Source organism: Salminus brasiliensis, chromosome 8 (genome assembly GCF_030463535.1).
Source record: "Salminus brasiliensis chromosome 8, fSalBra1.hap2, whole genome shotgun sequence".
Lineage (NCBI taxonomy): Eukaryota > Metazoa > Chordata > Actinopteri > Characiformes > Bryconidae > Salminus > Salminus brasiliensis.
The window spans coordinates 21,423,276-21,445,743 of record NC_132885.1 but is presented as its reverse complement, the minus strand read 5'-3'; the positions used below and the strand labels follow the sequence as shown (position 1 = coordinate 21,445,743).

The following is a 22,468-nucleotide window of genomic DNA, read 5'->3' as shown; positions in this document are numbered from 1 at the left end:
ATAGATATACGCGCACACACCAACATATAAAATATGATACAGTCGAATAAGGCAATGAATATTGAGGTCTCCTGAACTATCCGTTCCCCAAGGAGAGAGCCTGACCCAAAAAACCAATCATGGTCTCAATCTGACTTTGGAGACAGGGACTGCTGATAAGGTCTCTCTGCTTCGCGATGAGTGAAAAATTCTGATTAAACCGTCAGCAGATACCCAGCTTCTCTCTAGACGGAAGTTTTATCCGCTAATCTTTGCCTGAAGGGGGAGGAAGAAGCAGTGACAAGGTTTAATCAGCAAGCAAACACCACGCAGAGAGAAACAGAGGGTGTGCGAGAGTTGGGGATAGGGATGGGGCTGCTTATGCGTCTAGATCTCCATCTCCCAGTCATTTACAGCTAAAGCGAGGCTGACGTCACTGCAGCAGGACGCTCCAGTGCCCCGGTAAACCGCTGTCCGAATGGAGCCCATCAGAACGGCCGAGAAGAGAAAAGACTGATCTAATCGTGTTCAATTGCGCTTCAACAGGACAGGCTATATGATCTCCATCTGGAGCTTTCCAGGAATGGGAAAGGTGCCACTCGTCTGAGAGCAGATTGATCAAATGCTTATTTGTGGCAATATATGGGCCATCCGAGTGTTTCTGTTAAACTGGCCACGTGATCTGACCGTGTCAAATTGCTCAGGCACAGTCTATTAGTCAGATTTCCACACCTTTCCACTGCAGCACCATGAGATGAGAAGCAAATAGTAAATAATGAAAATCAATGTCTTCAATCCACAAGAGCTTTTCAGTTATATCCTAGACAGAAGCATGCTTCATAAACATTAGCTGTGTGTGGCGCAACACTGACGAACCGATGGATTTCTCTCACACGATTCCATCAATGCTCTTTTACATCTCCACTCCGTTGCAATCGGTTTGTTACACACTCCTCCCACTCCAACCTCCATATCTGCCAGAATGAAAAACCCTAGGCTGCACTGTGTAGGGGGTTAATTACACGTTTCCTCTAACACTTAAAATAATTAAAAGATATAGCCACAAGGAATATGCTAATGGGGTTCCCCAGAGACATTGTCCCGAGGTTAACTTATTCCCTAGAAAAAGCACCAAGACCAGTGTAAAGCCCCAAAAACAGTACATGCCTGTAACACTAGCTTTCCAATAAACCGAATTCTCAAATTAAGTATATAGAATCAAAGGACAACCTAATTACATTATACGCCCCAACCCCCAACCCCCAAGATCCACATATCATGTTTGAAAAATTTATTTTAACATGACCATGATTTAAACCTCTCTTTATCCCCCTTTACAACCGTAAAAAAATGCACGGCAAGTTCCCGAAAAACAAATACAAGCAAGTTAATGATGTCTTTCACAATGAGTCTGAAACTGACTGACTGTGACGCTGCGTGAATTTTTCAATTACAGCCTGATCTATTTTCTACGTCGTATGGATGCGTTAAAATCGGGCAGATCAATCAGAGCTCCGTTGTCATGCTTGCAGACCAAACAAATGAGTATCAGCACAATGGCAAAATTGCTCATTTTGTTCGTAGCAGAACACAAAAGATTATACGACAAGCAGCAGAAACATGTGGACTAAAAATGCAGAGGTTAAAGAAAACAAATAATTAAATGGAGTAGCAAAGCTGATAGTGAGGGGGAAATGGTGGGAACTTAATGAAGCTGTTTTTAGTTTGTTTGTTCATATCCACAAAGAACTGCATCTTAATCAAACATGTTAACTGTGATATTTAGAGAATCTCCCATTCAATTAAGAAATAAAGAGAAAGTTGAAAATTCATTAAATTATTATTTTTTTAGGTAGATAGTAGAAAATGTCAACTTTGTTACCAATAATTCTGTTAATAAGTTAAATGATTTCCAAAAAAAACATACCTAAAATGTACCAGTAATTCTGGAATGGGCAATGTGTGTTTAAAAAGTATATAAAAATGTATATAAAAATTTTTAAGATTAGTAATAAAGTCTGAGTGTGGCACGAAAAAACCACACACAAAACAAATGCACACACTCATGAACTGTAAGGAGTGTTTGTTTTAGTCTTTCTGTTTTGTCCCGATATGTGTGTGTGTGTGTGTGTGTGGAGGGGGTGCCAGCTGTAGACCACACTGAAACAGCAGATATCAGATGGGCTTCTTATCCAGGCACCATGGCTTTGGCATGGTCTCCCAAATCCAGACCAAACAGCATCAACACAACTCTGGCTATATCCCAGACCACCTGACAGACAAAACCTTCTCTCCATTGTTTCCTCTTGCAGAGGCCATACAGCATTAAACACTATATGATTCTGCAGGTGAGAACAAAGGGAGCAAAAAGAAGATTCACAGCATGTGCTGACTCACCTTTTAAGAAGCAGCAAGTCGTACTTATTATTAAAAGGTCCAAGAATCAAATTCAGCCCTAAAATATCACCAGAGGCCAATTTCAAGACACTGCTTTCTGAGCCTGTTAACCCTTTAGGCCTTCTAACAGAGTAGCACAAATGCATGTCCGCAGTGGCCACAGTAAAACATATCAGCACATGCATGGAGCTTGAGGTTCCTGTATGCTGCTGTGGAGGTAGTATGATGCTACCTTTATAGTTGGATGCACTGTGGTGATTTCTGAACTGTGAACTGTGAACACACATTCAGAACATAATTCCACTCACCATTGATTGGTTTCATCAGTAAGACATATTTAAGCATTTGTTTGCTTGCTGACAATTTGCATGGGTTGCTGACACAAGGAAAAAATGAACATGTATATATAAATATGTGCCAGAACATAATTTTAAAAATAATGTTATTAAATGAAAAAGTATATTTAATGGACAGAAAATTCAGTTTTATCCCCCCTCTTACTGTTATTAAATAGCTGCCGTATTACCCTGTATAAGGATTATGCATGAAAGTCTAAAACTAAAAGTGGCAAGGAGCCATGAAAAATCAATAATCGAGTCACTGGCTGGTCAAGAGGCATTTGCACAGGACACTGAGCGCAGATCTGCTCGTCTGGGTGACTCCGCAGTCCAGGACAAAAGCACCGGGACTTGCCAGATTGGTAATTAGTGTTTAGTAGGTGGGCTGAAGTTGTCATTCATCCCTCGCCAAAGGTGCCATGTTTCCAACAGGCGTTGCCACGGGAACACCAGCTGGTGCCGCGGACCAGCTGAACCCAGTTGGCAGCCAATGGGTGGGATTTACACACTGACCTGCAAAGGCTGCTGGGAGATGTGACACAGATTTGGCCTGACAGCTGGGTAAACCATTAGGAGTGACTAAGACGGCGGCAGAAGATGGAGTGGAAAAATGAAGACAAAGGGACACACTGGGACTGCATAGGGACTGCTTATAAAACAAATAGCCTGATGTTTCTTTAATAGCGTTAAGAAATAAATAGCTTTAATAATCTTCAGACATCCCAAAGAATGTCCAATAAGGTGTCTCAATAAGGTGTGTATTACAGTAGCGAGCCTAAATATCTGTATGTGTGGCAGCTGAGAAACACTGTATATAGTCTTCTCACTGTAAAAGGCTCAAGAATATAGGCTATGTTCTGAAGCCTCAATAAAGCATTTACTTAGTAATGTCACCAACAATGAGCCACTAGCAATCTAATACACAGCCATACGTAACAGGTGACCTTCACACTGCAGGTAAAAACGTGGCCCAAAAGCCAATTTTCTGCCCAAATCTGATTGTTTTGATTAGCTGTTCACAAGAGCTTTTTTACGTGGCCTAAATCTGACATTAGTCTGAACAGATCAGGCTCCTGAACTGACCTCCATGTGCAAAAGAACAATGCTCTGCCCAGGACTTATCCAACAAACACAGCTGTCCTGTATATTTCCTCAGCAATAACTCATGGAAGAAGCATCAGAAGGTGTCTGCAGACTTTTAAACATATTGTTGGTGCATTTCAAGAGCTTCCACTATATGTCCATATGTTTTTGGACACCCCGATTATTGAATGCATTCAGCTACTTTGAGTTACACCCATTGCCGAGACAGAGCTTGTCTAGTTCCTGTAGGGAAGTACTGACCATAGATAGAGTAGGACTCTTTGGAGCAGATCAACATGAACCTATTGGCACCATGCCTAATGCCAGGCATTGGCTAGAGGGGTATAAAGACCCCCAACATTGAGCTGTGGAGCAGTGGAACTGTGTTCTCTGGAATTATCCAAAAAATAATGTAATAAAAAGCCTGCACAGAAGAGGTAGTTACTCCAACAAAAGCAGAACAAACACTTTATTATCACCCTTGTGTCCCAATACTTTTGTCCATATAGTGTATATACGAATAGTAATCCTCATAAACCGTCTCTGCATCAGTAAATGCCATCAGCTTGTGATGAGTACATATGATCTGCCTACAGCATTAGCACAGGCCTGCTGCCAGTTGTTCCTGCAGTTGTTGCTTTTTCTAAGCAAGGCCTTTAGAGTCAGCTTTGCCTAACATCTGACTCATCCGACTCATGCCACACCGGGGAAATTGCTGAGCGTCTGCTAACTTGCGAATGGCAAGCCTTCTGATATGATGGGTGTTAAAGAGTGCTATTTTCCTCAGAAGGATGGCACGCTGTTAGGAATGGAAGCCCTTAGCTTTCCTGGGAGGAACGAAAATAGCTCCTGCTCTCTCCTCCCCACAAAGTCACAGACAGAAATAGCTGACTAGGTTAAATTCATTTCTCCTTCCCCATCGCTCATGATGGGGGTGTGCTCGCTCTGCGATCGTCATCTAGCCCTGCCCGAGACCTACAGTTTGCAAGCTCTTGATTAGATTACTTTTGCCTGTCCCAAGAGTGGCACGCGACACATTTCGAATATTAGCTTTCTGACTGGGCTGTAATCAGCGTGAAGAATGAGTTAATACCCGGCGGCTAATGGCAGAGCCTGTGACTCCTCGCCTTGCTGGAAATTAATTTGGTCTTTTTCACTGACTGGGCAGTGCTCACGTGCACATGTCCACCCACACACACACTCACGGGGCCCCCCACGCTTACACACAGAGTCTAATCTCCTCATCTTCTGGACCCACTCAACAGGACCTGCAGCATAATAAACACTTACATGTTTATGCAGTTACAAACCAGAGAAGATTACTGGCTTAGTGAATTTGGGATGTAGGGGTGGGCGATGTGATGATGGGAGATCATCTTTATGATATCATAAAATGCACGTCAGTGGTCAGCACTAATCAGTATATTTGCAGTATTGTCACTTTTCTAACAGTGGTTGCATAGCGTTGCTGTTACGCAAAAACCTTCTATTGCCATTTTAATTTTTTTTTTTTTTTTTTTTGATGGACCAAATTTTATGATGAAAGGTCCAAAATGACTTGGAATAAAACATTTTACACTCACTTTCATTTAAAGTTAAGAAGGTTTCTTCCTTCTCCTCTAAAGTTTCAATTTTGGAGAAGGGTTTTGTTTAAAAATGACAATACGTAACTTGACCAGTCAATTAGAACATCTAGTAGTAGTTGCTGTGGGCCACAGTCGAAAAGCTGACCAGTATCTGATGTACAGAAAGAAAGAAAAAGGCAGGAGTAGAGTCTAGACGTCCAGTATTTTTACTAAACATGAAGCCCTAAGCTTATGTTGAAAGATGAAACCACCTCTACTGCCAGCTGTGTTGGCAGAAGCTTTGAAATACAGCCTTGCAAGCCAGACTGGGTAAGTTTGGAGAACCGCTGAGTTTGACTGGACAGTCCAATTACTAACATGACTAACATGACCAATGATCATCACTGATCATTTGGTGCAACATGCCTGCCAAAATAAAAAAAAAACCCAAAGGCACTGGTCTGCAAACCAAATCTTGCTTACTAGCTACCAATATATTCATTCAAACTTCAGTAATAACTGGTAAATTGACCGTATCTTACCCTGAAAGACCATCGTTCTGTGGAGATGACCACACTGAGAGCTGTGGGCAGAATATCTGAGGAACAAACCTACTGAAACATAACCTCCACTACAGTGCATACTTCCCACCATAGAACACGGCATTTGCCGCTATGTGAACTACTATAAGCAACATAAAAACTACTGTTCATGTATGTATGAACCATCTTAACAATTTATATTATTAAGTTCTTAAGAATAATAATAAAAAACAAAAAAACAAAAAAACATTTACTATTGTTAAGCTCGTGCATTATGTCTGCTTTAACTTCAAATCTCACCTTCTTTGTCATCATGGCGTATGACGGCATCCTGAAGGATGTCGGAGAGGGAGAAGCTGATGGCGCGTTTTTTGCGCTGGCTGCGTGGTTTGTGGCTGCTCTGTTTCTGTAGAGTGCGCTCACGCTCGTAGTACGCTCGTAGCTGATCACACCTCATGCGCCGCACCAGCCTCTGCCTCTGTCCCAGCGGCAGAGACTCCAGCAAACACTGGTCTATCTCCATGTTCTGCCTGAAGACGTTACATAGCTGGAAACAACCTGAGAAAGAGACAGAGAGAAAGAATAAGCGAGAGTGTGTTTAAATTAAGACAGAACATTGAGACAACACATTTACTTAACAGTAGACAAAGGACAGGGGCCACAAATCCCACCCCAGCAGGGTCAGTGTCTCCAATCCTAAGAGCTTTTTTTTTCTCTCTCCCAATTTGGTACTGCCAGTTAACCCACCCATTCATAGCTCCCCCTAGCAATGCTCCCGACACTAGGAGGGCTAGTAGTAAAAACTTAACACCTGTCAATATTTGAGCCAGTCGCACAATAACCAATGCATAAACACAAAGCGGACTGCCTCAGGTGAAGCTCCACCGTACTAGCTAACAGAGGAGAGAGAGCGTGCCATCTATCCAACTCGTGAGAGAACGGCCAATTGTGCTTTCTGAGACTCCGGCCTCTGATGGCAAAAAGGCAAGGTTCACTTAAGGGCTCATCTTAAGTATTAAAGCTGCTTAAACCACAAGCAAATCTTTTTTTCCTCATGTATAAAGAATAGCACTTTGTGGTGAAATATCAAACATCCCTGGAACACAGACGAATGGACGGATGGTTAGTACAGCAGCCCTTTGTGGAAACTTTTCAATCAAGGGACTGAGTAGAGAGTGGACAGAAAATCAAATGATTAAGCACTGTGTATTTCTGTGTGTTCACTCACATCTGACATAGTCCTCTTAGCAGGATGGCCGTTCAACCTTGAAGCAGAGACTTTCCACCCACACACATACACACAGTACCAGTAAGAGATTAATATCATGACACTGCATATTTCTGCAACACAGTCAGCAGCACCCTTCACACATATCACACCGGATGCTGGGCAAGCGTTTCAGACAATAAAGCTCTCCATATACATAGCACGCTGAAAAAAAGCGAGGTAAGGCCTCCAATGAGAATTCATGTGTGTTTAATAACTGGCTATTCATGCTGGTGATAGAAACGCTGGCTAGGAGGCATCATTGTCCATCAAACTATTCACCATCCTTTGCCTCACAGCAACATTTTCCTGTAACCAGATTACTTCAAGTAACTCTAGCACTGACTGAAGCTTTAATAGGGTTCTTGTACTTGCAGTCATTAGCCATTTTAGCAGGTACACCATGTGATCCTGCAAAAATGGCTAATGAGTAATACGAGTACTGACTGCAGCTCATTTGTTTTTGCACAATTTAACATCTGCTCACTACTCTGTCCATCAATAGAAAGGGATCTTTATAAGATCACCACTGACCAGATGCCCTAAACGGACAAAAGTACTGGGACACCTGCTCATTCATCATCTCTTCTGAAATCAAGCTTATTAGAAAGAGTCTATCCCGCTATTGTCGGAGTAACTGTCTCTACTAGATTTTTAAGCACTGCTGTGATGATTTGACTCGATTCAGTGACTATAGAATTAATGAGGTCAGGATCTTGGATGAACACCACCAGACCTCATTCTAGAAGTATTGGATGGAGCACCATCATTCCAGAGAACACAGTTCCACTGCTCCACAGCTCAATGCTGGGGGCTTTATACCCCCCTAGCCCATGCCTGGCATTAGACATGGTGCCAATAGGTTCATGTTTTTGAGCTCCAGAGAGTCCTATTCTATTGTCAGTACTTCTTTACAGAGCCTAGACAAGCTGTGCATGTGCATTTCAGCAATGGGTGCAACTTAAAGTAGCCGAATGCATTCGTTAAAAAGGGTGTTCACGAAAATCTGGACTTGCTGTATAAGCGAGTCATTCTTAGTGCAGCATTGACACCAACACAGGTCTGCAGTAAGAGACTACAGTGCATCTTCTTCCATGCACAGCCATCCTCCAGCCCTGGGCCACTGTGTGATGGATGTTTTTGGTCATCAGAGCACCCTAGACTAAACAGGTTACACTGGGCTGTGTAAAAACCTCTGCATATGCCTGAAACACTCATACGGGTGTAGCACACCAATGAATGTAGGCACAGGGTGATGAACTGGCAACTCCAAGTCCATTTACAAAGTCAGCTACACCAAACAGCATCTACAATCACAATATATGGACTGCAGAGCTGTGTTGATATTAAAAATGTGCTACACTCGTTATGATTTCAGTCATGCCTGAGTGTGGATAGACCTCCATTTCCATTTTAAAGGAAAATTTTATCTTGATAAATTATTGACGCTCTGAAACGTTGGCGATGAATTGGCTGTTCCTCAACTCAGGGTTCATTTGCAGCAATCACGCGGCTGCTCTGTCATTCTCTCTCAGCTTATATTACCCTGCTCCTGCAGAGACCCTTCCTCAGCCACACATCATACATTATGAAGCTATCCACCAGCTACCATCCACCTCACCCACAGAGAGAGAGACAGAGAGAGAGAGAGAGAGAGAGAGAGAGAGAGCTCATGAAAGCATGATGCTGTGATAGCAAGGTAGACATGAAAAACAGCAAACTTGCTAAGATCCGAGCCGCCTGACTCAGGGACAGGGTGTTTGTGACCTTGGTGGGCCATCTCAATCACTGCAATCATTTGGACACATTCATCACCTTCCTTCCGGCCAGGCATATAAAAAATAAATAATAAAAGTTTGCTTTGTGTGAAAGTCCTCCGCACGCGGTGACGTCTTAGCTGTAGCTATGTGCAGACTTGTAATTACTGAGATAATTCAGGTCACTGGAAGCCCTTCGGCCAGGGAAATACTGGTTTAAAAAGTCTGCCTTTGTAGATAAATTAGAGACAGCCTTCTTCTCCACCCCACGCTCCCTCACACACACACGCAAAGCAAGCACACAAGCACACATGCTCTCTCTCCTTTTGTCTTTTGCTCTCCTTCTCTTCCTGATTCAGCTGGCTTGCTGGCAGTCTGCAAGCCTTAAAACCACTGGCAGCGCTGTTCGCTTTGAAGTGCCAGCAAGCCTTCTGTCATCCGTTCTCTTTTCTATTCGGCTTTTTTTTTTTTTTTTTAATTCATTCTCAGGCAGCGCACCTTTTAAATGCGGCTGTGGAGAGTGGGAGAAGAGGGCTATGCAGGGCTTTGTCATGCCAGAGATGAGATGAGAGAGAGAAGGTTATGGTTCTTTTATCCAGCCTACTCAAGAACATTTCCATAACCTTCCCAAAAAAAAAACCTGCCATAACACACTGCTAGGCTGGGCTCGTCTTTGAACCCACACCTCTGCAAGGACTCTATAGGCAATGCAATGACACTGTTCCGCCTGCTTAGAAGAAACTATGTGATCTCATACGCTGTAGAGGGCATTTTATTACTATGAGTAAATGGAGACCTTTAAGTAATCCAATTCAGCTCCTCCGCAAGCCATAAACCTTTACTGCGCTCCGATATACTGCCTATCTAGCACTTGTCTTTGGGGAGACGATCTGAGCACTAGGCTCTGTCAGTTTACTGGACCATGCTGGACTCTTGTTTTGGATAAGAAGCAGTAGTAAAATATGCTAATTCAATTAGACACATCTATGCAAAACGTCCGTGTGTGCAGTCATGTTAGAACATTATGACCACCCCTGGTTTGGAATGAAATTGGCCCATTATATCAGCTCCACTCCCCATATAGGAGCACTTTATATTTATTCTATAATTACAGACTCTAGTCCATCTGTTTCTCTGCATATGTTAGCCTCCTTCCACCCTGTTTTTCAATAGTCAGGACCCCACAGGACCACTGCTGTGCCTGATCTGCTCGCAACACCAGCACACGCTAACACATCACCACCATGTCAGTGTCACTGCCATGCTGAGAACATCCCACCACCCAAATAATACCTGCTCTGCTCTGTGGTGGTACTGTGGAGCCCTGACCATTGAAGAACCATTCAGAGAAACAGATGAACTACAGTCTTTCACGTTAGCAGAAGCCTGGACATTCATATGGATGCCGATTTGACTAATGCCATGACATTGTTATGGACCTAGTACACATGGCAGTGGCCTCTTTCAGCAGGATAATGCACCCTACTGCACTACATGCACTGTCCAGAAATGGTACATGGAAAAGGACCAAGACCCTGGCCATCATATTCCTCAGATCTGAAACAGCCTGAGCATCTGTGGGACGCACTGAAACACCCACAACAAAGTATAATCCTCAGTGGTTCTGGGATTTTATGATACATTGATTAATGTCTCAAATACCATAATCAATATAGTCTGTTATGGGGTCAGACCTTTTTCAGAGCTGTTTTTTAGACCTCAGTTAAAAAGTGCCACAATCCTTGTTTAAAGCAAAGTCAGAGAACAACAATAGTCATCAAAACCACTAAAACCATTTCAACGGATGGAATTATGAAGTGTTTTCAATCTTCTGTGGCATCATCAGGGACTGAATCTTCAATCTCCCGACCGAAGTTTGGACCACAGCACCATACATGAGCCCCAGGCACCATCACTTCAAAGAGAGACGTCTTCAGAAAAAAAAACACTGCTGCTCCAGACTTTTCCAAACTACTCTAGAACCAGCCTGAACCAGTCTCCCACAGTGCCCTTGACTCTTTATTGGAATGCAGCTCCGTCTCCATGCAAAGCAGGCACCAGCAAATCAATTCCAAACCTTGAGACATCCTTCAGACCAAGAAGTCTGCAGAGTAATGACGATCCATCCACGCTCCTTACCACCTGCTTGGTCTGGCCCTGACGATAAGGTCACACTGGCTCACCACACTCTGTCGATGACTGCTAGCCTGACTTTACCCTTTACCTCTGAGTGGCTCAGACAGAAAGCAGATCGGAGATGGTTATCACAGGCTATCAGGCAGAAGGAGCCGGGAGATGATTGATGTTGCTGTGGGCTCTAGGCGCTCGGATGCAGATAGCCATCTACTTCCAGTCTCTCCCACCTGTTTCAGCGGGCTGCCTAATGGACAGTGGGAGACCATACACCGCGAGTGTGCTGAAAAAGGCCAGTCTGATTTGCATGAGCTCTGGTTTGTATTGCTGCAGCATCGGGTTCCCTCCTGGCAGATGTTTACTTAGTTCAAAGCAGCAGGCTTTTTAAGTTCACTCTGAGGGGGGAGTTTGAGATTGTTTGGCTCACTAACAATAGGATTTCAAACGGCATATGGTAAATAAAAACTTCAGTAAGTTAAAAGAAAACAGCCACAGGCGCTCGGCACAGACGTAAAAAAGTAGAATAAAAAGTAGATAAGAAAGTACAGCAAGTTCTATCCATAACTGACGGCTAGCGGGCTCACACGGAACAGATAGACAGCAGATGGGCTATCAGTGATCAGTGCCGAATATCTGATCTTGTGACAGTTCAGGGAGGCCTGACTATGTGTTAACACACATTTGGCAGAGCTCTGGGGGCTCTTTATGACCCCATTCCAGAGAAAGTGTGCTTGGGTGTGTGTGTGTGCAGTGACACCTTGAAGGCATGCTCCCAAAAACTGTAAATGAAACCATCTCCAGGAAAAATCCCTGAGGCAATGAGCTCAAGAGCTCAAGTGTGGACTAGAGTGCCTGTCAGAGAGAGAGAGAATGACAGATAGTGGAAATGAGTCATTTCAATGTGGAGCAAAAATGTGTGCTACCTAAATAACACTCATTGCTCTCCTTTTCCTACTCGTGGAGAAAACGACCATATAGCCATCCCTTCCTGACTCTTTTCCGAGGGGCTGCTAAGCATCTCATCCTTCCACTTTGCATCCCCTGTGGTTTCAGTTTGGCATCCCTGCCACAGAATCCCTTTCTCTGTGATTATAGCATCTGCTCAGACCCGACTGCCTGTGCAGAACTGGGAGCGCAGAACCGCGGAGTCCAGCAGAGAAATGTGCAAATAAAAGGTTTGGAAATTGGAAACCCAAACAAATGAAAGAAGAAAACAAGAGCTGTGGCTGCTGCTCCAGAGGACTGCGCCGACGCTGGCACGACCACGTTTTCAAGAACAACTATCCGCTTTGAAGACTTTTCTCAGCAGAGAAACGCGTTTCGCTCTTTTTTCTCACAGGGGTTCATTTGAAGGCTGATCCAATGGCTTTAAAAGAATTTTGTTCAGTGCCCACTAGCTACGGTAATATGCACAAATGGCATTTATAACAGGGGTGCTAGACTGAGGTTGTACAGAAAACCAAGTGTTAGATCATAGTTGTTAGACATGGAGAACTTTTTCCCAATACGACATAAAACAGCAGTTTTAACAATTTTAACAGTTTTAACAGTTTTTAACAATCTTAAGCATGCCTGCATACATGGATACAACACTAAAAGGTTCTTACCCTTACCTTCTGGAGTCTATGAATGTGCCGGTTTAAGCAATTTGAGTATGTAAAATCTTTACCTTAACGTATTTACAGTGAAATGTGTCCTCCGCATTTGACCTATCTGTGGTAGTGAACACTCACACATACCCAGAGCGGTGAGCAGCCAACTCCAGCACCCAGGGAGCAGAGAGGGTGAAGGGTCTTGCTCAAGGGCCCAACAGTGGAAGCTTGCTGGGAATCGAACCCACAACCCTGTCAGCAATAGCCTGGAGCTCTAACCACTGAGCAAACACAGCCCCATTTCAATTGGAATACTGGCACATCAATTAAACACAATTACCCAAGTATTAAGCAGTCATTCAGCGCCTCCCCTTAAATGACCTTAACATTTATGGCATTTAGCCAACACTCTTATCCAGAGTGACTTACAAGGTTAGTTGTATTACAAAGGTGGGACCACATAGCGCTACAAGTCTTGCCCAATGACTCTCATAGGTATAGTACAGCATAGTCACTCAGACTACCAGAACCCCATTGTTCCACATGGCGTAGTAGCTCACTGGTAGGGGTAGTAGTATTATCCACTGTGCCACACCAACCACATCGCCAGCCAGAACACTGATCATCTCCACAGAAAGAAGCACTTTTGTAAATCACTCTGGATAAAAGCGTCTGCAAAATGCCTTAAATGTAAATGTAAAGAAATGAACACGTGGCTCCCTGAATACAACTCTTGATTTTTCAGAAGATGTAACATGACTGTTGAGAAGAAAGTGGTCAGCATCATGGCTGTTCTGGTCTGTTGCTAACAACTCATGGTGGTGCACACCATTTATGCTGGTACAGCATCTTCTGGATGTACCCTGTTAATGTCTGAGAATGTCCAAAAAAAAAAAACGCACTGAATGAATAAAAGTATAACACAGCCACAACTAGGGTACTTTGGTCGGTCTCTCTCTCGCACGCTCCCTCGCTCTCTGCTGAATCAGTCCCTGTGCTCTGATAAGACTGTTCCGATTAGAACCATTTTAAAAGCCTCAGCACCAGAGTGAAATAAGCTTCTCATCCATAAAGAATCCAATTACCCTAAAAACAGTTCCACCCTCTCCCTTGCCCTCCCCAGGAGAACAGTGCGCTGATAGGAAATGAGTGCTACAGCACAGGCGCTGCTGGGACCAGATAATCCCTACATGCCATGGGCTACTTGCCCGAAATGCGACAACCCTCCACTTCTACAATTTGGCCTTTTCTCTGTAAAACTCGACGCTCTGTACCCCAGCACTAGTGGCAGTTAACAGCCCGCCATCGGAACTCCCCCACGCTAAGTATTGTGAGGACTCTGGTGAGTCATTCACACGACTGCCAAGTTTTTGAAACAGTGTTATTTACACCTCCATAATCCCCGAGCAGACACAGTAAACACGCTACAAGCAGTAAATGAGGCGACAATGGTCTGAGATCACCGCTGCTATACTTCCATAGAACCGAGGACGCTCCTGGATTTAAATGAGACGCATCCTTCTTCTTTTGGACCTTCTTACAGAATTTGAGCTTAGGTAACAAAACCAAAAAACCTCTCCTTAACCTTTTACGATTAAACAAGGTGTTGGTTCTGGTGACTTTAAGATATGTGACAACTAGGGCTGTTCAATATTGGACACAACAGACATTGCGATACTTTTTTGTTCTGCAATATAATTGTAATATTAAAAAATACAGGAATTTATACCAGATTTATCCTGAAGTCAATGATTCAACAGGTCATGACAATAATAATGCATTCTGTGTATCGAAGGTTAGCATAAAAGTAATGAAACTGGGCAGATATAAATGTACCTCTGGCAGATTTGTCTGCCAGGTACCAAATGAGAGGAGTGTGAAGCTAGTTGTAGCATTACGGGTATGATTTCATTTGCCTTACATGACGTTGCATGTCTTGCGATGTGACTATTGCACGTGTGACGATGACGATGCCGAAACTATATATCGTGCAGCCCTACAGACAGCTTAGGTAATACTTACACATAATAATCTACACATGTAAATTACTTGGCTGTCCCAGCTGTCTCCAGGCTAAATTGTAGTAGTCATGTGGAAAGTAGATTATTTCTGTGACATGACAGTGAAACATAAACAGAGCAATTACATTTTGTGTCTTCGTTTTATTGTCCGTATGGATTCAGGAGTGAATGGTATGGTTAGAAAGTTTAGCAATTCTTACATTCTGTACAATGAAAATACCCTTGTATTTCAAAAAAGCCAAGGAAATCTGTTTTTCCTCAGGCCTTTTTGTCCATTCAAGGTACTCTGGCCTCTAGACACGGAAATAAGCTCAAGACATCTGTAAAAAATTAAATTGTGTTTTCATCATCAGTTTAGATGACAGTTTAGAGTATGAATGAAGATAGTCCACTGTTAATTTAGTGCTTCAAGTTCAAGTTAAGGTGAAATAACTTTAATAGGTGAACATTAATCTTGTTCCGGATTGGAGGAGGATTGTCAAAGTTATTTCGATGTTGTACCCCAAATTTGTACAGATTTATGGCCATTCCTGGTAGAGAAATCAGATGACATCATACAGGCAGCAGTGGTCTAGTGGTTAGAGAGATGGTGTTGGAACCAGAAGGTCACCGGTTCGGTCCTGTCCCCCGAGTTGCTTTGCCAGTTGCTTTCAGTTGCTGCTTATTTGACTGAATCTGAGCAGAAAGTGAAGCTCTATACATTTCCATTTAAATCATTTAGCTGATGCTCTTATCCAAAGCGACTTACCCATCACTGTTTACTCAGAAAATAGCCTTAGCTAGATGGTGCCAAATATAAAACTCGGTATGGACATCGCAATATTCAACACACACTACATGTTCCAAGTTCTCTTGGAAGAGGTGTGTCTTCAGCCTGTGTTTGAAGACAGCGACTCTCAGAGAAAGTTTGTTTCACCACTTCGGTGCTAGGACAGAAAAAAGTCAGGATGTTTGTCCTCTGTGGATCTTAAAGCATGGTGGGTGAAGCTAAGCCATACTTGAAGCTCGAAGGGCTCTTGCTACAGATCGGCTTTTGAATATTGTCATCAAGTACGGAAGGGTTGGTCCATTCTTGGCTTTGTAGGCCAGCGTCAGGGTTTTGAATCTGATGCGGGGAGCAGCTACAGGAAGCCAGTAAAGAGAATGCAGCAGAGGAGTTCGAAACATTAAAGACAACCCGTGCTGCAGCATTCTGGATCAATTGCAGGGGTCTGATGGTGCGCAGAGGAAGACCAGCCAGAAAGGAGTTGCATTAGTCAGGTATTGAAATGACAATAAATTGAACAAGCACCTGAGTGGCCTCTCCAGAGAGGAAAGGTTGAATCCTCTGGATGTTGTAAAGGAGAAATCTACATGACTGAGTGAGATTTACAACATGAGTTGAGAACAATAACTGGTCATTCACAACTACACCAAGGCTATGTGTAGATGCAGATGGCGGGACCAGTAAGTTCTTGAGATGTCCAGTAGTTCCAGGGATGTACAGCAGCTTGGTCTTGCTGGGGTTGAGTTTAAGGTGATAAGCTGCCCTCCAGGACGAGACGCCAGTGAGACATGCTATACTCTTCAGAATTTCTCCTGCTACTATTCCTCAGTAGTCACATCAATAGTAAACACCAGTGATCCAGTTCCACTGCCAGTCATACATGCCCTATAACAGTGCCTCCATCGTGTTTGACAGATTATGCGGTATGTAACAGATCAAGAGAACCTTCCTTTCCTCCTCCATACTCAAGTGAGTCTTGGCTTCATCTTTTTTTTTGTGTAATCTAGCCTTTTTGGTCCTTGGGTGTTACCAGTGGTTTGCATCTTAACATAAACTCTGTGTGAAGGTTTCTCTTGATTGTAGACTTTGATAATGACATGCCCACCTCCTCCTCCCTAACTAAATGTTGTGAAGGGGGTTTTCTTCAGCAAGGAAAGAATTCTGCGATCATCTGCTTTAGTTGTGTTCAGTGCTTTTTCAGGCCTTTTGGTGTTGCAGAGCTCACCAGTACATTCCTTCTTTTGATGATCAGACCTAAGTGATGCTTTGGCCATTCTAAACGTTTCTGCTCTCTCTCTGATACAGAGTGGTTTTGTTGTTGGGGCGGGTGCTCAGACGCCTTACATAGATATGATTAGATTTTTCCAGCCTAACATCACATCCGAAATCCATTAGTACTCTGCCTTCACAAGACTCTTCTACGATCCTGTTTAAGGGGTTAATAAAACCTTTGAGATGTTAAATAAGGAAATGAATACCAACATAATGAAGGAGTACTTGAGTGTTCAATATATTTGCCTTAATTTTATTTTTAAATGGGCCTTTTACACGCATTGCTCACGACTGGGTAAATGGATGCCCTTGAAAACACACTGCACTGTGAAAGCTAGCTGGAGAGACGGAGCTTTGAGAACAATCTCAGTAATCAGACGGCTCGCATCCAACGTCCAAGCAGTGGGCAAAGCCAGCAGAAGCCTCTCCCTGACTCCCCAACACTAAGCTGAATTATCGACTTAAACATGTCTTAGACATGGAGGCGTAGGGAGGAAACTCACTCTCTCTCTCTCTCTCTCTCTCACACACACACGCATATATGCAGCATGCATGCATAAGCACTCACAGCAAGTGAGCCTGAGATTTCATTAACAAAGAAGAATTAGCTCAGCGGCTCGATCTCTCTCTGCACTCACTATCTCTGAGCAACAGCTATGTAGGACAGTAGGATAGTAGCACAGTAGGGTAGGAGTTTGGTGCAGAGCAGCGCTACGATACACACTGTGATATAACATGAGACACTGGTGCCGTCAATATGTGGTTACATTTGAAAGCCACACTGCTTTTAACAATACGCAAGAAGAAATAAACAAAATGATAACATGAGCCAAGGGCAAATGCTAATTTCATTAAATACAGATTGACACTTGTGGGACCGTACGAATGAAATTAAGCTGAGTTAGGACGCTGGCACACTGGAAGAGTAGGCCTACAGCCACACAAAGCAACTATCTATGCAGATCATGCCATGTCCTGCAGCTACATGGGCTCCCAATGGTTTGGGATATATTTTGGAGTTGTTTGTAAGCTAAAACACTGTCTCCCAACCCTGATCCTGGCCTGTTGTTGCTGAGCTAGTGCGGTGGAATTAACTCCAGACCTTTTGTATCCGGAATTTGTCCTGAATTGATGAGGGAACAGGGCACAACAGGCCATTAAACTGCTTAACAATAGTCGCAAGTAGGAATGTCCGATTAGGTTATTTTATCCCAATTTGAGGCTCTTAATGCTGACTACCAGCCGATACCAATCCGATCTTGGTGTTTGCATAAATAATACAGTCTGTGTATTAATACAGTTTAGATGAACTGCTAATTAGCACTGAGGTAAAATTCAGTAATTCTTCATGTTCCACTGTAAAATAGTTTCACACTGCAGACTCTAAACTCATTTACCTTTGAGAACGTTCTTATTAGTGCCAGTCAGACAATAATGTCCATAAATAGCACTTTGAGGACACCAGATGGTGCTCTGAACATTGTGGTTAAACAAAGCCTGCAGAAATGAAATGGGATTAAAATATGTCTGTACAGTATTTCAAAATTCAAACTATATTGCCCGTATAGTAATCTAGTAGTAACCACTACCACTATTGAATGAATAAAACTTGGCATCAAACCTGGCATTCAATCAGAGCAAGATTGTGGACTGACTTTTTTTGGATACATTTCTAAAACAATTTTGGAACCTTTATGCTTAGGGATATTGATTAAGCTATTTCATGACTATTTCAACATTAATCAACCATGCATCTTTTTACCTGCACTGCACAAATACCAAGAGTGTCCACATCTAAGCATTGAAGTTGTGTATATTCCACAATATCCGAAACCGGACGGTTTTTGAGTGTGGTTTTGATGGACACGACTGTCCCCCAATGCAATGTGAAACGGAAAGGGAGAAGCTGCCTCGTTGGTGGATATGGCATGGTAGGTAGGTAAGTGATGGCAGCAAGAGAACTTGCAATGACCTATTTTGGCAAAACAATGTTTAATCACTTCCTGTTAGTACAAAACAGATGAGGAGTGCTAATATTTTGTGCAAAAACATAATAGTGGTTGCTCAGCGGTTAGAGCTTTGGGCTATTGATAACAGGGTTGTGGGTTCGATACCCGGGCTCGGCAAGCTGCCACTGTTAGGCCCTTGAGCAAGGCCCTTCACCCTCTCTGATCCCCTGGCGCTGGAGTTGGCTGCCCACCGCTCTGGGTGTGTGTGTGCTCAATACCCCTAGTTCACTAGTGCGTGTGTGTGATCACTACCACAGATGGGTCAAATGCAGAAGACACATTTCACTGTACATAGTACAGTGACAAATACAAACCGGATTCCAAAAAAGTTGGGACACTAAACAATTGTGAATAAAAACTGAATGCAATGATGTGGAGATGGCAAATGTCAATATTTTATTCGTAATAGAACATGGATGACAGATCAAAAGTTTAATCTGAGTAAATGTAACATTTTAAAGGAGAAATATGTTGATTCAAAATTTCATGGCGTCAACAAATCCCAAAAAAGTTGGGACAAGGCCATTTTTACCACTGTGTGGCATCCCCCCTTCTTCTTACAACACTCAACAGACGTCTGGGTACAGACGAGACCAGTTTCTCAAGTTTAGAAATAGGAATGCTCTCCCATTCATGTCTAATACAGGCCTCTAACTGTTCAATCGTCTTGGGCCTTCTGTGTCGCACCTTCCTCTTTATGATGCGCCAAATGTTCTCTATAGGTGAAAGATCTGGACTGCAGGCTGGCCATTTCAGTACCCGGATCCTTCTCCTACGTAGCCATGATGTTGTGATTGCTGCAGAATGTGATCTGGCATTATCTTGTTGAAAAATGCAGGGTCTTCCCTGAAAGAGATGACGTCTAGATGGGAGCATATGTTGTTCTAGAACCTGAACATGGTTCTCTGCATTAATGGTGCCTTTCCAGACATGCAAGCTGCCCATGCCACAAGCACTCATGCAACCCCATACCATCAGTGATGCAGGCTTGTGAACTGAGCGTTGATAACAACTTGGGTTATCCTTGTCCTCTCTGGTCTGGATGACATGGCGTCCCAGTGTTCCATAAAGAACTTCAAATCGTGACTCATCTGACCACAGAACAGTGTAGAGTTTCAGCTGGCAACGGCGGATGGCACGGTGGATTGTGTTCACTGACAATGATTTCTGGAAGTATTCCTGAGCCCATTCTGTTATTTCCTTGACAGTGGCATTCCTGTTTGAGGTGCAGTGACGTTTAAGGGCCTGGAGATCACGAGCATCCAGTAGAGTTTTACGGCCTTGACCCTTACGCACAGCGATTGTTCCAGATTCTCTGAATCTTTTGATGATGTTATGCATGGTTGATGATGATAACTTAAAAGTCTTTGCTATTTTACGCTGGGTAACACCATTCTGGTATTGCTGCACTATCTTTCTGCGCAACAATGGTGGAATTGGTGATCCTCTTACCATCTTGGCCTCAGAGAGACACTGACACTCTGAGAAGCTCTTTTTATACCCAATCATGTCTATTGACCTAATTAGTGTTAATTGGTCGTCCAGCTGTTCGTTATATGCTCAATTTCCTTTTTCCAGCCACTTATTGCTACTTGTCCCAACTTTTTTGGGATTTGTTGACGCCATGAAATTTTGAATCAACATATTTCTCCTTTAAAATGTTACATTTACTCAGATTAAACTTTTGATCTGTCATCTATGTTCTATCACGAATAAAATATTGACATTTGCCATCTCCACATCATTGCATTCAGTTTTTATTCACAATTTGTTTAGTGTCCCAACTTTTTTGGAATCCGGTTTGTAGTTGCACCCTTAAAAACCTGCCACACTTTAGCATATAGTATTTACCATATAGCACTAGTGTGTGCTATGCAACTGAGACACAGCCACACTCTCTTAACCTGACAATTAACAGCGGGGTTAGAACCAGGTGTACTGGAGTAGGGACATCAGTAAAAAACATTGGTAGGCCAGATCACAAATAACCCACAAATAAATTGATATATCATTGATATGGATAATAGTGTGAAATTGAGTTACTGGTTACTGGTATGAATCGTGAAAAGGCATTAATTATTAACACTATAGTGATTTCTAATACAATATATGGAAAAATTAACAAAAGAGGAAACTACTCATAAATGTTAGGATTTACTTATAACTCTATACTGTCTATTTATATTAGCTCTAGCACATTCTATATCAAAAGTCTAATCAAATATTAAAACATTAGATAAGTGTACTTTTACACCCCTATCAATGAATCATAACACTTCTATAACTGTATTAAGACCAAAAATCAAAATCCCTATTTAGCTACATGGGTGTGTCGGGGAAGAGAAAACTCCGGACTACAGAAGCAAGGCTATGTTGACACTGAGCTATACATACTTGCTGAAACACAAAGGTGACAGGAGGTGTTGTATGTGCTTCAATTTAGAAGACAGAATAAGGGCAGTGCTGCTGGGGAGCAGACCATGCAGCTGGAAGAGTGTACTATTGGAAGTACAGTACAGAGAGCTGGAAGGTGGAAATAAGAGGTTGCCATAGTGCTAGCCTCAGCATGAGACTGGATGAACCTGCAATGAACTCCTGCCTTCGATACGCGCCTCGGGTTTAACTCTCTGTGCTCTTCTCGCGCTATTTAAAGGATTTTTTACGCTATACCATATTCATCGCAATATTTTGCACAAACAACGTAAAATTGGTAAAAACTGCTATGCAGATACTCTCCAATAGTGAGTACTGTAATGTTTACTGAAAATATGCTTCACGCTTTTGAATTAAATAGGACAGACTACTCTCTGTGTTATGAAATGTGCAGTTAATTAGGGTTTTTAAGCACTGACAATACCACAATATACCACGATATACTGCATCACGATACAGCTTTCCCCAGAACTCTTCATTCAGCTATGTTTTCTCCGTTCAACTATCAGTCATCCACTCTCTGTATCTCTCTCGGGAGGTCTGGGGGCTTTTTTCTTTAACCTTATTCACTGGGGAGTCTCAGATGGAGTCACTTTATGGCAAACACTGAGAGCGTCCATAACTGGTTTATAGGACTCTGCAGAACACACACACACACACACACACACACACACACAAAAAGCCTTTATAGAGGCTGTTTTTTTTTTGTTTTGTAAAAGGGTTCATCATAAACAAAGCTTTGGGCATGACAATATTGCCTTGTCCAAGTAGTCACGTGACCCCAACAGAAACATGAACACAGTATGGTAAAGTGAAGGTGCTGCCTAGTCAAACCAACTGTCCCTCGCCATGAGACTCTGAAACATCATTCAGTCTTCCCAAAAGAAAATGTATTCCGGGCTGCCGAGCCTCCCACTTCTCGTCTGTCCAGTATTGATTCACGCTGGAAAATCCCACACAGGCTTCAGTTCTTAAAAAAACAGAGGAGGAAGCATAACTTACAATATCTATTTCTCTCTCTCTCTCTCTCTCTCTCTCACCCACTTGTTTTTCTATATTGTCAGGATGTGGGGCGTGCATGTGGCATTTGTATTTCAGTGATTTTCTATCAGACAGTGCAGAACGGTATTACAAATCTGTGATCCCATATTTTCTCATTATTCCTACGGCTGATTGAGCCGTACTGTCACTAAGTATCCATGCTGAAATTGGTTGAAATTGGCTGGGTTTTCATACAGAGTGAAATGCTAATGCAGCATATGATTACAACACAGCTACAAGAACAAAGTGGCCATCGGTTGTCATGGTGACAAC

The 22,468-nt window shown here is 42.8% G+C and overlaps 1 protein-coding gene across 4 annotated transcripts in view; it reads right to left on the bottom strand.

Annotated features, from left to right (window-relative positions):
• myo16 (myosin XVI) overlaps nucleotides 1-22,468 on the bottom strand; it is a 183,516-nt gene that overhangs the window by 139,313 nt on the left and 21,735 nt on the right. For all 4 annotated transcript variants that reach the window (XM_072686093.1, XM_072686092.1, XM_072686091.1 and 1 more), the window contains exon 2: nucleotides 6,205-6,462. In XM_072686093.1, the coding sequence (XP_072542194.1) occupies nucleotides 6,205-6,427 (223 nt within the window). In that variant the 5' untranslated portion in view covers nucleotides 6,428-6,462. The remainder of the gene's footprint in view (nucleotides 1-6,204; nucleotides 6,463-22,468) is intronic.